The sequence below is a fragment of the Odocoileus virginianus genome, chromosome 10 (assembly GCF_023699985.2).
Source record: "Odocoileus virginianus isolate 20LAN1187 ecotype Illinois chromosome 10, Ovbor_1.2, whole genome shotgun sequence".
Taxonomy (NCBI): domain Eukaryota; kingdom Metazoa; phylum Chordata; class Mammalia; order Artiodactyla; family Cervidae; genus Odocoileus; species Odocoileus virginianus.
The window spans coordinates 59273688-59292170 of record NC_069683.1 but is presented as its reverse complement, the minus strand read 5'-3'; the positions used below and the strand labels follow the sequence as shown (position 1 = coordinate 59292170).

General features: G+C 36.5%; 1 protein-coding gene across 2 annotated transcripts in view; it reads left to right on the top strand.

Moving 5' to 3' along the window:
* The window catches only part of CWF19L2 (CWF19 like cell cycle control factor 2), a 153038-nt gene that overhangs the window by 49072 nt on the left and 85483 nt on the right, over positions 1-18483 (top strand). The window contains exons 7-8 of one of the 2 annotated variants that reach the window (XM_020885503.2): positions 5490-5593; positions 13607-14259. In XM_020885503.2, the coding sequence (XP_020741162.2) occupies positions 5490-5593; positions 13607-14259 (757 nt within the window). Of the gene's footprint in view, positions 1-5486; positions 5594-13606; positions 14260-18483 lie in introns of both variants that reach the window. The other variant, XM_020885502.2, reaches the window with a different exon arrangement.

Below are 18483 nucleotides of genomic sequence, written 5' to 3'. Positions count from 1 at the left end.
AACAGTAACACCTGTAGGTGTATTTTCAAATGTATTTTCAGTGTTTCTCTGAAGGGTGTTTAATTGTTTCCTATTGTGACACCATTCTGAGCCCCACCTCAGGAGTTCATTCATTATCAGTTATTTTGAATTAGTTACTTGAGTCAAGAGCTGATACAAGGACACTTTGACCCCTCCTCTCTATCTTCCTGAAAGCAGGGAATAAATCTCATAAAAGATGCAGTCCTTGTATCTTGAGGTAGAAGGAAATTCCTACTACCAGAGATAGGGAATTTCAGGCCAAAAAACCAATCAAACAGACCTTGTTACTCCTTCCTTTTTGTTAATAATCTGAGTTTTTTATTTTCGGCTGCACTGGGCCTCTGGTGCCATGTGTGGGCTTTTTCTGGTTGTGATGGGGGCTCCTCTCTAGTTGCAGTGCACGGCTTCTCACTGTGGCGGCTTCTCTTGTGGACCACTGGCGTGGTGCGCGGGCTGCGGTAGTTGCGGCATGTGGACTCAGTGGTTGTGTGTCCAGGCTCTGGAACACACGCTCAGTAGTGTGACACATGGGCTTAATTGCTCTGTGTTAGGTGAGATCTTTCCGGATTAGGGATCGAACCCATGCCTCCTTCATTGGCAGGTGGATTCTTTACCACTGAGCCACCAGGGAAGCCCTTCTGTTTTTTAATTGGAGTATGATTGCTTCCCAGTGTTTTGTTAGTTTCTTTCTAAAATGAAGTGAATCAGCTATATTTACAGATATATTACCTCCCTCTTGAACTTCCCTGTCTCCGTCCCATCCAGGTAGGTCATCACAGAGCACTGAGCTAAGCTCCCTGTGCTATGCAGAAAGTTCCCACTGTCTATCAGTTTTACGCATGGTAGTGTATTTATATCGAACCTAACCTCCAATTCATCTCAGCTTCCCCTTTCCCCTGTGTGGCCACCTGTCCTTTCTGTCCTGTGTTTCTGTTCCCACCTTGCAGGTAGGTTCATCTGCACCATTTTTCTGTATTCCACATTCATGTGCTAATATATGATATTTGTTTTTCTGACTTCAGTCTGTGTGATAGACTTTAGACACAGCCTCGTTTCCACACATGAACCAGCTTCCTGGCTGAGTAATATTCCATTGTGTACATACACTACACCTTCTTTATCCATTCATCTGTTGGTGGTTATTCAGGTTGTTTCCATGTCCTGGCTGTTGTAAATAGTGCTACAGTGAACATCGGGGTACATGTTTCTTTTTGAATTATGGTTTTCTCAAGCTATATGCCCCATAGTAAGATTGCTGGGTCATATGGCAGTTCCATTTTTTGTTTTTAAGAAACCTCCATACGATTCTGCACTGTGGCTGTATCAATTTACAGTCCCACCAACAGTGCAAGAAAGTTCCCTGTTCTCTGAATCCTTTCCAGCATTTATTATTTATAGATTTTTAAAAAATTTCATTCTTTTATTTTTTTCTTTTTTGTTTGTTTATTAGGTTTTCTTTTTTGTTTTATTTTTTATTCTTTTGTTTTTGTGGATTTTTTGGTGACGACCTTTCTGACCAGGATGAGGTGATACCTCATTGTAGTTTTGATTTTTCTAATAATGAGAAATGTTGAGCATCATTTTATGTGCTTTTTAACAATCTGAAGGTTTCCTATGGAGAAATATCTGCTTAAGTTTTCCACTCTTTTTTGATTGGAATTTTTTTTATATTGAGCTGCACGAGAAGTTTGTATATTTTGGAGATTAATCCATTGTCAGTTGCCTCATTTGCATATATCATTTCCCATCCTGAGATTTTTCTTTTTGTTTTGTTCATGGTTCCCTTTGCTGTGCACAATCTTTGAAATTTAATTAGGCCAATTAATTTATTTTTGTTTTTATTTTCATTTTTGGAGGAGATGAATTGAAAAAGATATTGCTGCAGTTTTTGTCAGAGTGTGTTCTCCCTGTGGTTCCCTTAAAAGGTTCCTAGTATTTGGCCTTGCATTTAGGCCTTTAATCTGTTTAAGTTTCCTTCTGTGTGTGGCGTCAGGGTGTGTTCCAGGTTCTTCCTCTTGCAGGTAGCTGTTCAGTTTTCCCAGTGCCAGTTATTGAAAAGACTGTCTTTCCATCGTCGTTTATTCCTGTTTCCTTTGTCATAGATTGGATGACCATGTGTGGGTGGGTTTATCTCTGGGCTTTCTCTCCTGTGCCATTGATCTGTATGCCTGTTTTTGTGCCAGTGCACACTGCTGTGATGACTGTAGCTTTGTAGTGTGGTCTGAAGTCAGCCTGCAGTATGGCCCGATCCCTCCAGCTCCATTTTTTTTTCTTAAGGTTGTGTTGGCTGTTTGTGATCTCTTTTCTTTTCATACAGATTGTACAATTTTTTGTTATAGATCTGTGAAAAATGCCATTGGTAGTTTAATAAAGATTGCATTGAACCTGTAGATTGGTGATATAGTCATTTTCACAATATTGATTCTTGCAGTCCATACACCAGAAACATACATCTCTCTGAGTCATCTTTTATTTCTTTCATCAGTATCTTGTAGTTTGCTCAGTATAGGTCTTTTACCTTTTTAGGTTGGCTTATTCCTAGGTATTCTATTACTTTTTTGTGGTGGTAAGTGAGATTGTTTCCTTAATTTCTCTTTCTAATCTTTGTTAGTGTATAGGTATGCATACAAGAGATTTCTGTACAGTCATTTTGTATCCTGAATCTTTGCCAAATTCTAGTAAATTAATTAGTTCTAGTAGTTATCTGGTGGCATCTTTTAGAATTTTCTGTGCATAGTACCATGTCATCTGCAAACAGTAAATTTTACTTCTTTTCCAGTTTCAGTTCAGTTCAGTCACTTCGTCATGTCCAACTCTTTGTGACCCCATGGACTGCAGCATGCCAGGCTTCCTTGTCCATCACCAACTCCCAGAGCTTGCTCACTCATGACCATTGAGTCGGTGATGCCATCCAACCATCTCACATTCTGTTGTTCCCTTCTGCTCCTGCCTTTAATCTTTCCCAGCATCAGGGTCTTTTCTAATGAGTCAGCCCTTTGCATCAGATGACCAAAGTATTGAAGCTTTTCAATTTCAATTTCTTTTTCTTTGATAGCTGTAGCCAGGACTTTTAATACTATGTTGAATAAACATTGTAAAGTGAACATACTTGTTGTGTTCCTGATCTTACTGAAAATGCTTTCCGCTTTTCACCTCTGAGTGTGATGTTATCTGTAGGTTTGTCCTATATGGCCTTTATTATTTTGAGGTAGGTTACTTCTAAGCCCACTTTCTGGAGAGGTTTTTTTCCCTTAATCATAGAAGTGTGTTGAATTTTGTTAAAAATTTGTTTTCCATCTATCAAGATAACCATGTAGTTTTTATTCTTAAGCTTATTAATATGGTGTATCATATTGACTGATTTGTATATATTGAGTAATCCTAACATCTCTGGGATAAATCCCACTTGATTATGATGTATTATCCTTGTAATGTATTGTTGGATTATGTTTACTAGCAGTTTGTTGAGGATTTTTGCTTCTGTGTTCATCAGTGATATTGACATGTAATTTTGATTTTTTGTGTGAAATCTTTGGTTTTGGTATCAGAGTGATGGTAGCCTTTTAGGTGAGTTTGGGAGTGTTCCTTCCTCTAATTTTCTGAAAGAGTTTCAGAAGAGTCACTTTTGTCTCTTCTCTAAATGTTGGAGAGAGTTTGCCACAGTTTCAGTTTCGATTCTTTCGATTGATCTGTTCATATTTTCTGTTTCTTCATGGTTCTGTCTTGGAAGGTTGTATTTTTCTAAGAACTTGTTCATTTTTTCTAGATTGTCCATTTTGTTGACCTATAGCTGCTTACAGTAATCTCTTCTGATTCTTTGCATCTCTGTGGTGTCAGTTGTAATTTATCTGTTTTCTTTTTTAATTTTATTGATTTGAGTCCTCTTTTTCTTGATGGGTCTGGCTAAAGGTTTATCAATTTTGTTCATCTTCCCAAAGAACCATCTTTTAGTTTCAATGGTTTTTGCTATTGATTTCTTCATTTCTGTTTCATTTATTTCTGCTCTGATTTTTATAATTTTTTTACTTCTACTAACTTTGGATTTTTTCTTCTTTATCTAGTTGCTCTAGGTATAAGATTAAATTGTTTGAGATTTTTCTTGTTTCTCTTGGTAGGATTGAATTGCTGTAAGCTTCTCTCTTACTGCTTTTGCTGTATCCCATAGGTTTTGGGTTTTTGTGTTTTTGTTGATTTTTTTTCCCCTGTATATTTTTTGGTTTCCTCTGATTTCTTCAGTTATCTCTTGGTTATTTAGTAGCATGTTGTTTGGCCTCCATGTGTTTGTGTTTTTGACATTTTGTTGTTGTTGTAGTAATTGATTTCTAGTCTCATAGTGTTGTGTTTAGAAATGATGCTTGAAATGATTTCGGTTTTCTTAAATATTCAAGGGGCCTTCTCCTGATGTGGTAACCTCTCCTCTTCTTCAGCCACTCCCCCACCCCACCACCCCAAGATTATGGATTCTATCTCATTTCCTCTTTTGTCTTACTTCCCTTTCTTTCCATCCTATCTGGTCATTTGGGGATCTTTCTTGTCTTTTAATATATCCAAGATCCTCTGCTAATGTTCATTCAGCACGTGGTGTGTTCAGATTGTTTCATTTCTAGATGTAATTAGTGATGTGCTTGTGGGAAGAAGTGAACCTCAGGTTCTTCTGTTCCAGCATCTTGACTGCTCTCATCTCCTTATATGTTCTTTATGTTCTATCTGAAGTAGTTTCTTTCCCCTTTGTGTGTGCCTTTCTTGGCTTTAATTTATTTTGAGGCATACTGTGACTACTCTTTCTAGAAATCCAACTTGATTTTCATCCTGGTGTGTGAGATTGTCCCCTGACATTACATTTAGAAATAATTCTCTCCTTTTTTTGTTTTTATGTAACTCTTTATAATAGTGATAAATACTACATTTGATAAAATGTAATATTTTTATATTTATCTCCTCTTATCCTATTCTCTTAGATTCCAGTTTTTTTTAGGGTAGTTCTTTTTTTTATTTCTTTATATTTGTTTTAAATATTTATTTTTATTTGACTGTGCTGAGTGTTGCAGCACAAGTCTTTGATCTTCATTGTGACATGCAAACTCGGAGTTGTAGCTTGCAAACTCTTAGTTATGCCATTCAGTATCTTTAGTTGCAGCATGTGAACTCTTAGTTACAGCATGTGGGATCTAGTTCCCTGACCAGGGATTGAATTGGGGCCCTCTGCATTGGGAATCTAGAGTATTAGTCAGTGGAGCACCATGGAATTTCCCGGTAGTTTCTTTTTGTTTTTCTTTTCTCATTATTGCAAAACTGTGCCTTACATATATAGGCACTCAAATATATGTTGAATTTTAAATGCACTTATGATTTTTACATGCTCAGAGAATAATATGCAATTTCATAGTTGCTGTAGTAGCAGTAAGTATTCTGTTATAACCACATGAAAAGTATAACTGACATTTAATATTGCAATTGAATTTCAGTAGAAGATGGTGGTTTAAGCTGGCTAAGGAAGTCTTATCAAAGAATGAAAGAACAAGCTGAGAAACAAAATAGAAATATTGAGGACATTGTAGCTGAAAGATATGGGGTAAGTCTTGGTATTTAGGAAATAAATATTATTTTCAAAGTTATATGGAAATTAACTTTAACTTTGTTAGTGTTTTGTGATAGGATACACTTTTTAATTGACTTGATATTAAATTTCAGTTCTAACTGTCTTCAACTGCTGAAGCTGTGTTTTGCCTTTCATTTTTAGATAAACCTGTGCAGCATACTTAAATATAAAACTTAATGAATATAAAACTTAAATAAGGACAACTTAAGAATGTATGTGTTTAATGTAAAAGCAGCATTTTCTTGTTGTGAAGAAATTTCAGTAGTATAGGAAAGCCTCCAGAGAATACCTTTTGATATAAGTACTGTGTTTTTTTTGCTTTTAAAAAGTGATGTTTATTCATTTTTCTTCCAGTTTTATTGAGATATACTTGACATGCAGTACTGCATAAGCTTAAGTTATGCAACATGATCTGACTTACTTAAAACATGATGTGATTACTGTGTATGTGTGTGTGTGTGTGTGTATAAAACAATGGAATAATGCAGCAATATATTTTAGAACCAGCTCCCCCATTCACAATGTGTGAATAATCTTTCTGTTTTAGCAGCTGTTGATGTCCTGTTTTCTTTCAATTTCAGGAGAAGGAGGTTTAGAAAGGAGTAAACAAAAAGTGAGAGGATTACTATTCTTTAAGAGAATCTGTGTTAATATTTTGATCTATATATGTTTAATTTTTTCCTATTTACTATATAATTTTAAAATAAACAGTTTTACAAAAGTAGGCTCATGTACTGCTCTTCCCTGGTGGTTCAGTGGTAAAGAATCTGCCTGCCAATGCAGAAGACCTAAGACACACAAGTTCAATCCATGGGTTGGGCAAATCCCTTGGAGCAGGAGATAGCAACCCACTCTATTATTCTCGCCTGGAAAAATTCTGTGAACAGAGTAACCTGGAGAGCTTCAGTTCTGGTATCACAAAGAGTCTGACAACAGACATAGCATAAGCTTACAGCCTACATTCTGGTTGTTTCACTTGCACAAACAGACATAGTTGGATGCCAGAAAATATGTACATTTTAATGATCTGTTAATATTTACACATATATTTATATGGTGGAGGTGATGGAATGCCAGCCTAGCTATTTAAAATCCTAAAAGTTGATACTGTTAAAGTGTTGCACTTAATATATGCCAGCAAATTTGGTTATTTCTCGGTTAAGGCTTGGAGAGGATCAGTTTTCATTCCAGTCCCAAAGAAGGGCAATGCCAAGGAATGTTCAAACTACTGTACGATTGTGCTCATTTTATATGCTAGCAAGGTAATACTCAAAATCCTTCAAGCTAGGGTTCAACAGTACATAAACTAAGAACTTCTCAATGTATAAGCTGGACTTAGAAAAGGCAGAGGAACCAGATGACCAAATTGCCAACATTCATTGGATCATAGGAAAAGCAAGAGTTTCAGAAAAACATCTACTTCTGCTTCACTGACTACACTAAAGCCTTTGACTGTGTGGATCAACACAAACTGTGGAAAATTCTTAAAGAAATGGAAGTACCAGACCACCTTCTCTGCCTCCTGAGAAACCAGTATGCAGGTCAAGAAGTAACAGTTAGAACCAGACTTGGAAAAACAGACTGGTTCCAAATTGGGAAAGGAGTACATCAAGTCTATATACTGTTACCTTGGTTATTTAACTTAAATGCAGAGTACATCATGTGAAATGCCTGACTGGATGAGTCACAAGCTGGAGTCAAGATTGCTGGGAGAAATATCAGCAACCTCAGACATGCAGATGATACCACCCTGATGGCAGAAAGCAAAGAGGCAAGAGAAACTTGATGAAGATGAAAGAGCAGAGTAAAAAATCTGGCTTAAACTCAGCATTCAAAAAACTAAGGTCATGGCATCAGTTCATGGCAAATAGATGGGGAAAAAATGGAAACAGTGACAGACTTTATTTTCTTGAGCTCCTAAATCTCTGTGGAAGGTGATTGCAGCCATGAATTAAAAGATGCTTGTTCTTTGGAAGAAAAGTTATGATAAACCTAGACAATGTATTAAAAGGCAGAGGTATCACTTTGCTGACAAAGGTCCATATAATCAGACCTATGGTTTTTCCAGTAGTCAAGTATGGATGTGAGAGTTGGACCATAAAAAAGGCTGAGTGCTGAAGAATTGGTACTTTCGAACAATGGTGCTAGAGAATCCACTTAAGAGTCTTGTGGACTGCAGGGAGTCAAAACAGTTCATCCTAAGGGAAGTCAACCTGGAATATTCTTTGGAAGGACTGGTGCTGAAGCTGAAGCTTCAGTACCTTAACTACCTGATGCAAAGTTCTGACTCTTTGAAAAAGACCATGATGCTGGGAAAGGCAGGAGGAGAAAGGGATGACAGAAGATGAGATGGATAGATTGCATCACCTATTCAGTGGACATGAGTTTGAGCAAACTCTGGGAGATGGTGAAGGACAGGGAAGTCTGGGTGTTCTGCAGTCCATGGGTGGCAAAGAGTTGGACATGGCTTAGCGACTGAACAACAACCCATTATTTATGTTAGTGGAAAGATATTTATATGTTTTTATTTTTTTCCCTGTTAAACAGCACTGTGATGATCATCTTTTCCAATGAATGTTGTGTACTTACCTGGTTATTTTCTTAAAAGAGTTACTAAAAGTGAAATTGCCAATTAAAGGATATAGATACTTACAGTGAGATATATATTGTAAAATTTCTCTATAGAAGGATTGAAGAAATTAGACTCAATAAAATTATTTTTTCCAATAATTTTCAATAGTAGTATTATGTTTTCTAGTCTATGCTACTGTGATTGGTAAGCAGATTTTTTCTTTGCCTTTATTTTTATCATTTGTTTACTAATCAAGTGGATTCTTTTTCATATATTTTTTGCCATTTGACTTGATTATTTGTAGTATTTACTCATTTGGGGATATTGACTTAAGACCTTTTAATAAATCTTCCTGTTAGTTTCATGTTTCTTTTTTACTTATATTTGCTATGAATATATTTAAAATATTTTTATCTAACAAAACCTATCAGATTTTTTCTTTCATGACATAATGTTCTTGGTATAACTCATCGACATTTTTTCTCCACCTGCAAGATTAGAAAAATGTACACTTCTATTTCCTTTAAGAATTTGCTCAGTTTTACTTTTATGAATATTTTTATCTTTTTGAAATACATATTTGTGTATGGTTTAAAGTAAACATTTAACTTCTCTAAAATCTTTAAGTAGGTTTTCATAATATATTGAATGAATTATTCTTTTCCTACTAATTTCAAATGACACATTTATTATATATAACATCATCTTTTATGAAGTCAGTCTGTTTATTCTCAAATCTCTTTTATTGATTTTTTATTGTTTCCTGGAATTAGTATAATACTATTATAATTATTATAGTTTCAGTAACTCATGTGGATAGCAAATAATTAGTGAATACCTACTGTATGACAGGATAAGTCTTTCTTTCACTAGTTACTAAAAAGTAACTTCATATTCTTACATGTGCTTTTTTGTTGTTCTAAAATTTAGAATCAGTTTTGTTAAGTTCAAGCTCAAGAGAAACAGCTTCCAGAGTACCTTATAGAGTTACAACTCATTTTGGAATTTTATTTAAATTTAGTTAAATGTATAGATAAAACAATTAATATCTGTAGAGCAGATATTATAAAGATGTTAATTGTCATATAATGCCACCCAAGATGGATGGGTCATGGTGGCGAGTTCTGACAAGACATGGTGCACTGGACAAGAGAATGGCAAACCACTTCAGCATTCTTGCCTTGAGAACCTCATGAACAGTCAGTCAGTCAGTCGGTTCAGTCTCTCAGTCGTGTCCGACTCTTTGTGACCCCATGAACCGCAGCACGCCGGGCCTCCCTGTCTATCAGCAACTTCTGGAGTTCACCCAAATCCATGTCCATTGAGTCGGTGATGCCATTCAACCATCTCATCCTCTGTTGTCCCCTTCTCCTCCTGCCCCCAGTCCTTCCCAGCATTAGGGTCTTTTCAAATGAGTCAGCTCTTCGCATCAGGTGGCCAAAGGATTGGAGTTTCAGCTTCAACATCAGTCCTTCAATGAACACCCAGGACTGATCTCCTTTAGGATTGGATCTCCTTGCAGTCCAAGGGACTCTCAAGAGTCTTCTCCAACACCACAGTTCAAAAACATTAATTCTTAGGCGCTCAGCTTTCTTTATAGTCCAACTCTCTCATCCATACATGACCACTGGAAAAACCATAGCCTTGACTAGACGGACCTTTGTTGGCAAAGTAATGTCTCTGCTTTTTAATATGCTATCTAGGTTGGTCATAACTTTCCTTCCAAGGAGTAAGCGTCTTTTAATTTCATGGTTGCAGTCACCATCTGCAGTGATTTTGGACAATATGAAAAGGCAAAAAGATATGACACTGAAAGATGAGCTCCCCAAGTCAGTAAATGCCCAATATGCTACTGGGGAAAAGTGGGGAAATAACTCCAGAAGGAGTAAAGAGATTGAATCAAAGCAGAAACAGTGCCTAGCTGTCAGTGTGTCTCATGGTGAAAGTAAAGTCTGATGCTTTAAAGAACAATATTGCATTGGAATTTTGGGTCCATGAGTCAAGGTAAATTGGAAGTGGTCAAACAGGAGATGGCAAGAGTAAACATCAACATTTTAGGAATCAGTGAACTAAAATGGACTGGAATGGGTGAATTTAATTCAGATGACCTTTATCTCTACTAATGAGGGCAAATCTCTTAGAAGAAAGGGAGTGGCCCTCATAATCAACAAAAGAGTCCAAAATGCAGTGCTTGGGTGCAGTCTCAAAAACAACAGAATGATCTCTGTTCGTTTCCAAGGCAAACCATTCAGTGTCACAGTAATCCAATCTATGCCCCCAACCACTAATGCCGAAGAAGCTGAACGGTTCTATGAAGACCTACAAGACCTTCTAGAACTAATACCCCAAAAAGATGTCCTTTTCATCATAGGGGACTGGAATGCAAATGAAGGAAGTCAGGAGATACCTGGCGTAACAGGCAGGTTTGGCCTTGGAGTACAAAATGAAGCAAGGCAAAGATAACAGAATTTTGCCAAGAGAACGCACTGGTCACAGCAAACACCCTCTTCCAACAACACAAGAGATGGTGGACATCTGGTGGACATCACCAGATGGTCAGTACCAAAATCAGAGTGATTACATTCTTGGAGCAGAACATGGAGTCAGCAACAACTGACTGCTTCAGATCATGAACTCCTTGTTGCAAAATTCAGACTTAAATTGAGGAAAGTAGGGAGATCCACCAGGCCGTGGATGTATGAAAGGTGCTTTTTTGTTAATTTGCTTTCAAATTAGGAGTGGGTATCTAATTTTTATGAAATAACTATTTTGATATCCTTTGAGATAAAATTATTTTTTTTCTTTTGTCAATGAGATGAGTTGTTTGAACATATTTTCTAACTTCAGACCATTCTTGTATTCTTTAACTCCTATTTGATCATGGCATTTACTTTAATATACTACTGAATTAAATTTGTTATTATTTTATTTTTCATTTATGTCTTTATATATATATTATCTTTAGTTTTCTTTTTATCTTTTAAGGGTTATTATAAGTTTATTTTTGAAACTTTGAAGTTTTATATAATTTCTTAATTCTCTAGAACAGTTAAGAATCAAAGAGTTAGGCATTTTGACATAATGGTTAAAAACATTTGTTGTGTAGTTAAATAGTCTTGAATTTCAATATCAGGTTTGTTACTCTTGCTGTGTGATCTTAGCTTCATTTTTATTTTTCATTTTAAAGACACGATTATTAGTATCATTCTCATAGAATTCTTGTGATCACTAATAATAATTTGAATGCTTTTCATCTGCCAGCTACTGTTGTATTACTTCTTGTATAATTAAATTTATTTAATAGCCACAATTATACTGTTATTTTTATTTAGTAAATGAAACTGAGGCAGAGTTTAAATAACCAAGACCATGAAATTCATGAACAAATTTGATCCTAGACATTATAAGTAGACCCCATTTAAATGATTCAAAAGATGTAGTACAATAAGCATTGGATAAATTGTGTCAGGTACTGTTGTTGTTTTTGTTATTACCATGTTTTGTTGAATTTTAGAAGCCACTAATTATAAAGATATCATTAATTTCTATATCACCAAGAAAGAGAAAAGTTACCTATGAGGCAGTGCTTAAATTGCAAAAATATCCCCCTTTACTGCCATCATTTTCATTCTGCTCACATTGTCATTAAACTTAAGAAACATGTTAAACCTGGATTTTTAAAATAATTTGATAAAATAAAATATAATGGATTATCTCTGCCTCGTCTAAGATGGTGACTTTTCATCTCAACTCTCAGATTTTATGGAGATATTTAAAAATTTTAATTACACTTTACTATAAGCTTAAAAAATATCATGTTATTCTTGACATTTGTATTCTTTGTAACTATAAGAACAATTATTTAGACCTAACCATTATATTTGCCATTTAGTTTATGGCCTGAATTCCTTTTTTCAAAGATACCTGCCCTAATTCATTTATGGTTTGCCTTAATTTTCTCCCCTAGAATTAGTAAGTAATGTACTTTCTGTTATGTTGCATTTTGGAAAATGCCTTTCTTCTGTATGTGTCAAGGAAAGATAATTTGACTGAATTGAATTCTTTATTTAGAATTATTACGTTAGAATTATTTTTCAAAATTTCATCTTCACTTCATTATCTTCTAGCACTTAGTGAAAAGTTGTTAACAGTCTTAACTTCCTTTTCTTTGTTGGCAGAATGTTGTTTACCTCACTCCCATTTGTTTACTTGTTCACATTCACTCCTTTCTCTGATCTGATCTTTGTGAAAAATTTATTTTCTGCATGAATTTTGAGACACAGAAATTAGGATTTTTATATGTATGAATTTCTGTATGCTTTCCTTACTTCCTTCCCCAAAGGCTGTTCAGTGAGACCTTTGGATCTAGAAAATTAGCTGGGGAAATTTTTTTGTTAATGCTTCTACAGTCTTTGGTTTTTCCTTCTGAAAGTATATGCATGTTCTGTAGAATTAATTGTCCGTGTGTCTTTTCGCTGTAACTTATATTTGTTTACCATCTTTTCCTAAGTATAGCAAATTCCTAGGCTGGTGTTGAGTTCGCAGATCTGGATTCAGTACCCTTGTTGTTCTGCTCACTACCTGCCTGTCTTTGAACAGTTCTCTTTATGTCTTCCTTGTTCTTGAACTGCTTTTCTTTTCATATGAGTCTGTTCTGTTTTAGCCATACGGTAACATCTTGAATCTCACTGACAGTAGGAAGTATCTTTTAAAATATTATGTCTTTACTGTTTTCTGAATTCTGTTTTGTTTTAGTGCTGGGCATTTGGTTTAAATGGCTTCTTTTGAGCTCCCAGAATTTTTTTATTATTTGGTAATTTTTCATTGGTTATTCATATTTTTTAAAATACTCATTTCATAGTGATGTGTTTCTTTGCTCCGTCTGCCACAACACAGTTCCACAGACTGGGTGACTTAAACAACAGCAATTAATTTTCCTACATTTCAGGAGAATGGAAGTTGAAGATCAAGATATTAGAGGGTTTGGTTTCTTCTGAGGCCTCTCTTCTTCTTTCATAAGTGTCTGCCTTCTAGCTCCACCCTCACGTAGTATTTTCTCTGTGTGTGCTGATCTCTTTGTGTGTCCATATTTCTTCTAATTACAAGGATATCAGTCATACTGGATTAAGGTGTAACCCAGTGACCTCATTTTAACTTAATCACCTCTTTAAAGATCCTTTCTACAAATGTCACATTCTGAGGTTCTGTGGGTTAGAGGTTTGACATATGACTTTGGGGGGCGTGCATATTTCAGCCTAGTCATTTAGGATGACTGTTTGGGTCTTTCATTCCCCTTTGTTGGGTTTTTCTTTCATTGTACTACGTGACAACGTATCACAGTGGCATGCAGAGTACAAGTCATTGAGCCATTTTTAATTTTAAATATCTTGTTGATTTTTTTTCCTCATTTCTAGTCAATGGAAATATTTCAGTTGAAATTAAAAGAAGCTGAAAAAGCTGCATTTACAAAAGAAGATTGTAGACGAGAACGGTGGAAGAAACCAACATACTCAGATAAAGCACATAGTAGTCAAGAAAGTGGAAAGTCAGACTTGGTAAAATATAATAAAAGTTCAAGAGGTAGATATAATACAACAGATATTGCCAACAATATCACTAAAGATAAGTTTAGTGGTGATGAAAAAGATGGTAGATCTGTGTTTTCAGAAACATGTAGAAGAGAACCCAGTCCAAGGAAAAATCAAGAATTTTCTTCTCATGTAAATTTAAGAGCTAAATTCTTAAGACCCTCTGATGATGAAGAAGTGTCATTTCATAGCAAGGACAGAAATTTTGAACCATCTAGTTCATCTTCAGCAGTAGTCCCTCAAGATTCTGTCTATTGTGGTTTTCAAAAATCCGCAGAAAACAGTGAAGAAAGTTTATCATGGAGTAGATTTGGAAGGGGAGACAGGAAACATTCAAATCAAAAACCACTAGAAACCAGTCACAGTGTTGACCATGGATGCATTTCAGAAGACGTGAGAGAAAAATCACAGGAGGAAGGCTTGAGAGATGACTCTGTGACCAAAGAACATCTACAGGATACAAAGTCTTCACTTGCCAGGTATTCTGTCATTTGTTTTCTAAACCGATAAATAAATACTAAGGTCAGACGATTCAGGACACTGAACTATACTTTTAGAGCATCAGTTACTGATTAGATATGTTATGATTTTGTTTCTTAAATTTGATGTAAGTGATGAGATATGCACCTTTGACAGTTCAGTAGTTTCATTTTATATATTGTATTTCATTTCAGTGTATTTAACAAAAAGCTGAAAGATGAATTCAGTAGTGAATATTTCCCAAAATTTGTTGCTTTTTTGAGATCTGTAAAGCTAAATGACTTTAATAGTTCTTATAAATGGATATGCTACATGAAATATTTTGGTAGATTTTGTTCAGTTCAGTTCAGTTGCTCAGTTGTGTCCAACTCTTTGCAACCCCATGGACTATAGGACGCCAGGCTTCCCTGTCCCTCACCATCTCCCGGAGCTTACTCAAACTCATGTCCATTGAGTCAGTCATCCATCCAACCACCTCATCCTCTGTTGTCCCCTTCTCCTCCCCCCTTCAATCTTTCCCAGCATCAGGGTCTTTTCAAATGAGTCAGTTCTTGCCTTCAGGTGGCAAAGTATTGGAGTTTCAGCTTCAGCATCAGTACTTCTAGTGAATATTCAGGACTGATTTCCTTGAGGATTGACTAGTTTGATCTCCTTGCCGTCCAGTTCAGTTCAGTCACTCATTCGTGTCCGACTCTTTGCAACCCCATGAACTGCAGCACACCAGGCCTCCCTGTCCATCACCAACTCCTGGAGTCCACCCAAACCCATGTCCATCGAGTCTATGACGCCATCCAACCATCTCATCCTCTGTTGTCCCCTTCTCCTCCTGCCCTCAGTCTTTTCCAGCATCAGGGTCTTTTCGAATGAGTCAGCTCTTCGCATGAGGTGGCCAAAGTACTGGCGTTTCAGCTTCAACATTAGTCCTTCCAGTGAACACCCAGGACTGATCTCCTTTAGGATGGACTGGTTGGATCTCCTTGCAGTCCAAGGGACTCTCAAGAGTCTTCTCCAACACCACAGTTCAGAAGCATCAGTTCTTCAGTGTTCAGCTTTCTTCACAGTCCAACTCTCACATCCACACATGACTACTAGAAAAACCATAGCCTTGACTAGACGGACTTCTGTTGGCAAAGTAATGTCTCTGCTCTTTAATATGCTATCTAGGTTGGTCATAACTTTCCTTCCAAGGAGTAAGCGTCTTTTAATTTCATGGCTGCAGTCACCATCTGCAGTGATTTTGGAGCCCAGAAAAATAAAGTTTGACACTGTTTCCTCTGTTTCCCTATCTATTTGCCATGAAGTGATGGGACCAGATGCCATGATCTCAGTTTCCTGAATGTTGAGCTTTAAGCCAACTTTTTCACTCTCCTCTTTCACTTTCATCAGGAGGCTCTTTAGTTCTTCACTTTCTGCCATAAGGGTGGTGTCATCTGCATATCTGAAGTTATTGATATTTCTCCTGGCAATCTTGATTCCAGCTTGTACTTCCTCCAGCCCAGCATTCTCTTGCAGTCCAAGGGACTCTCAAAAGTCTTCTCCAACGCCACAGTTCAAAAGCATCAATTTTTCAGAGCTCAGCTTTCTTTATAGTCCAACTCTCACATCCATACATGTCTACTGGAAAAACCGTAGCTTTGACTAGGTGGACCTTTGTTGGCAAAGTAATGTCTCTGCTTTTTAATATGCTGTCTAGGTTGGTCAGATTTTGTTAGTACTGCCATATTGCTTTCAAAGGAAATTTATCCATATTTAAGTACACAATCATAACTATCCATATTGCATACCTACTGGAGGTCTGGGAGACTGAAAGAAAATATGCTGCCATAGCCCAAATATGAAGTGAAAAAGATATGTGAAAGATCTTGTAGAGGGAAACATGAATTTTGGTGGTTGTTTTGCAGAGAAGGAAATCCATTTTGATAGTTGACAGGTTTTAAAGCTAGAGTTTTGAAAGCAAAATATAGTTAAGATAGTGATTGTACATATAATGATTAGAAAAATCATTAGCATTAACTGCTTTTATTATTCGTGTCCCTTTAGCAGTTATATATAGGGCTGTACAGGGCTGAGGTATTCAGTTAGGAAACCCAGGTTGAGTGGGTCAAACCTAGGAAACTTGATTTAGCCATAGGGTTGATACTGTTTGAAATAGCCATAAGTAGAAAATGTGTAGCCAAAGGATAATAACTAACCTTTACTTGAATGAATGATCATTAAAATATGTCTTAAAGTACCACCAAATGAATGGGACACTAAAGGAAGAGATTTTAGGAAGTAATAGAATTCTCTGGTGGCAGTAGTAGGTGTAAGCTTTGTTGTTCGGGGTCCTGAGTCTGGTAAATCACTTTTGTTAGTGACTTCATCTGAAGCTGTGGATTATACAGCCTGGTGTGTAGCTTTTAGTAGAAGGGAGGGAGGGAGGCTGGCAAAATCTAGACTGAATGATGGGAGGCCCAGTCAGATGGGTTCTGGTTCAGATCAGGGCTTTATTCCTAAGAAATGAAAGGAGAAATTCAGTTGTATTGACTGGATAAACACAGCAGGGTTTAGAGAATGTCTGAGGCTGTCTACATGTATAATTGTCCAAGTTTTATTCCAGGTACTCTAGAAGGTAGACTATCTCCAGTACCAATTGCTAGAAACATGTAGAAGTGGGATGAAGCTCTTATTTCTTGATATCATTAGGATTGGCTTAATAGTTGGGTAGTCTGTAGATATTTACTTCTGTGACTGCTACTAAGAAGAGCTTGTAAGCAGTCTTATATTGTTAGTATTCCTTTTGGTTCTGTAATTGCTTCATGTTGGTATGTTGTATGGTAAGCTTCTGATAGATACTCTATAATACAGGCACTCACTAAAAGCTTATGTTTTGGTCTGAAGATAGTATTCTTTGTTAGCTGTATTAATTTTGATGTTACAGATATTTTGAAGCTTTCTATTAATTTTCTAGTTGACTGGAGAGGGAAATTATCTGTATATATGTGAAACAAAAAAAAGAATTCCTGAGCATGTAGAGTGGTATAAAGTAAGAAACCAAGAATAGGACCTTGATGAATGCCTGTTTTCAGTGATTGGAAGGATTCAGAGAAGGATTATTAGAAGTTGTTAATTTGTCTGAACATTATCTTGGGTATATGTTGAATTTTTTATAAAATGCCAGAATTCTAGGGAGCTTTAAAACCTGTGAATTTTAGTCCTAAAAAAAAATAATAGAACTGTTTTTAGAGCTAGAAGAAATCATAGACTGACCCAGGAATTTTCCAGATGCAGAAACTGAGGCAACTGAAGTTGTGGCTTGCACAATGTTATATAACTAGGGTTGCCAGATTTAGCAAATAAAAATATTTGGACATGCTTAAACTAAAAAAGTAAAAAAGTTTTTTAGCCTGAAATTAAAATTTAACTGGGTATCTTGTGTTTTATCTGGCAACTGTATGTAACACTTGTCCATTTTCCGGGTCTGTGACCTTCATACAGGAGATAACATATAATTGCAGTCATCTCTTGTTATCTACCAGGAGGTTGGTTCCAGGGCACTAATAGATACCCAAATCCAGATACCCAAATCAAGTACTTTATATAAAGAAGCATAGTATTTTTACATACGACCTACATATGTTCTCCCATATACTTTAAATCATCTATAGATTGCTTTTAATAACTAGTACAATGTAAATACTGTGTAAATAGTTGTAAATACAGTGTAAATGCTGTGTAAATAGTTGCCAACTCTCTGCAGATTAGGTTTTGGTTTTTTAAACTTTCTGAAAATTCCTAAGTATTTTCAATTCTTGGTTGATTGAATATAAATCCCATGGATACCAAAGGACTGACTGCTGTTTTGCATAAGGGACTTGAGCATCTGCAGATGTTGGGTCTTCAGAGGGCCCAGGGATTCACCAGCAGGTGCCTGTACTGATCTGAATATTGTTTCTTTCCAGTCAGTTCAATTCAGTCGCTCAGTTGTGTCCGACTCTTTGCGACCCCTTGATCCACAGCACACCAGGCCTCCCTGTCCATCACCAACTCTCGGAGTCCACTCAAACCCATGTCCATTGAGTCTATGATGCCATCCAACCATCCCATCCTCTGCTGTCCCCTTCTCCTCCTGCCCTCAATCTTTTCCCAGCATCAGGGAAGACCCTGATGAGTCAGCTCTTCGCATCAGGTGGCCAGAGTATTGGAGTTTCAGCTTCAGCATCAGTCCCTCCAATGAACACCCA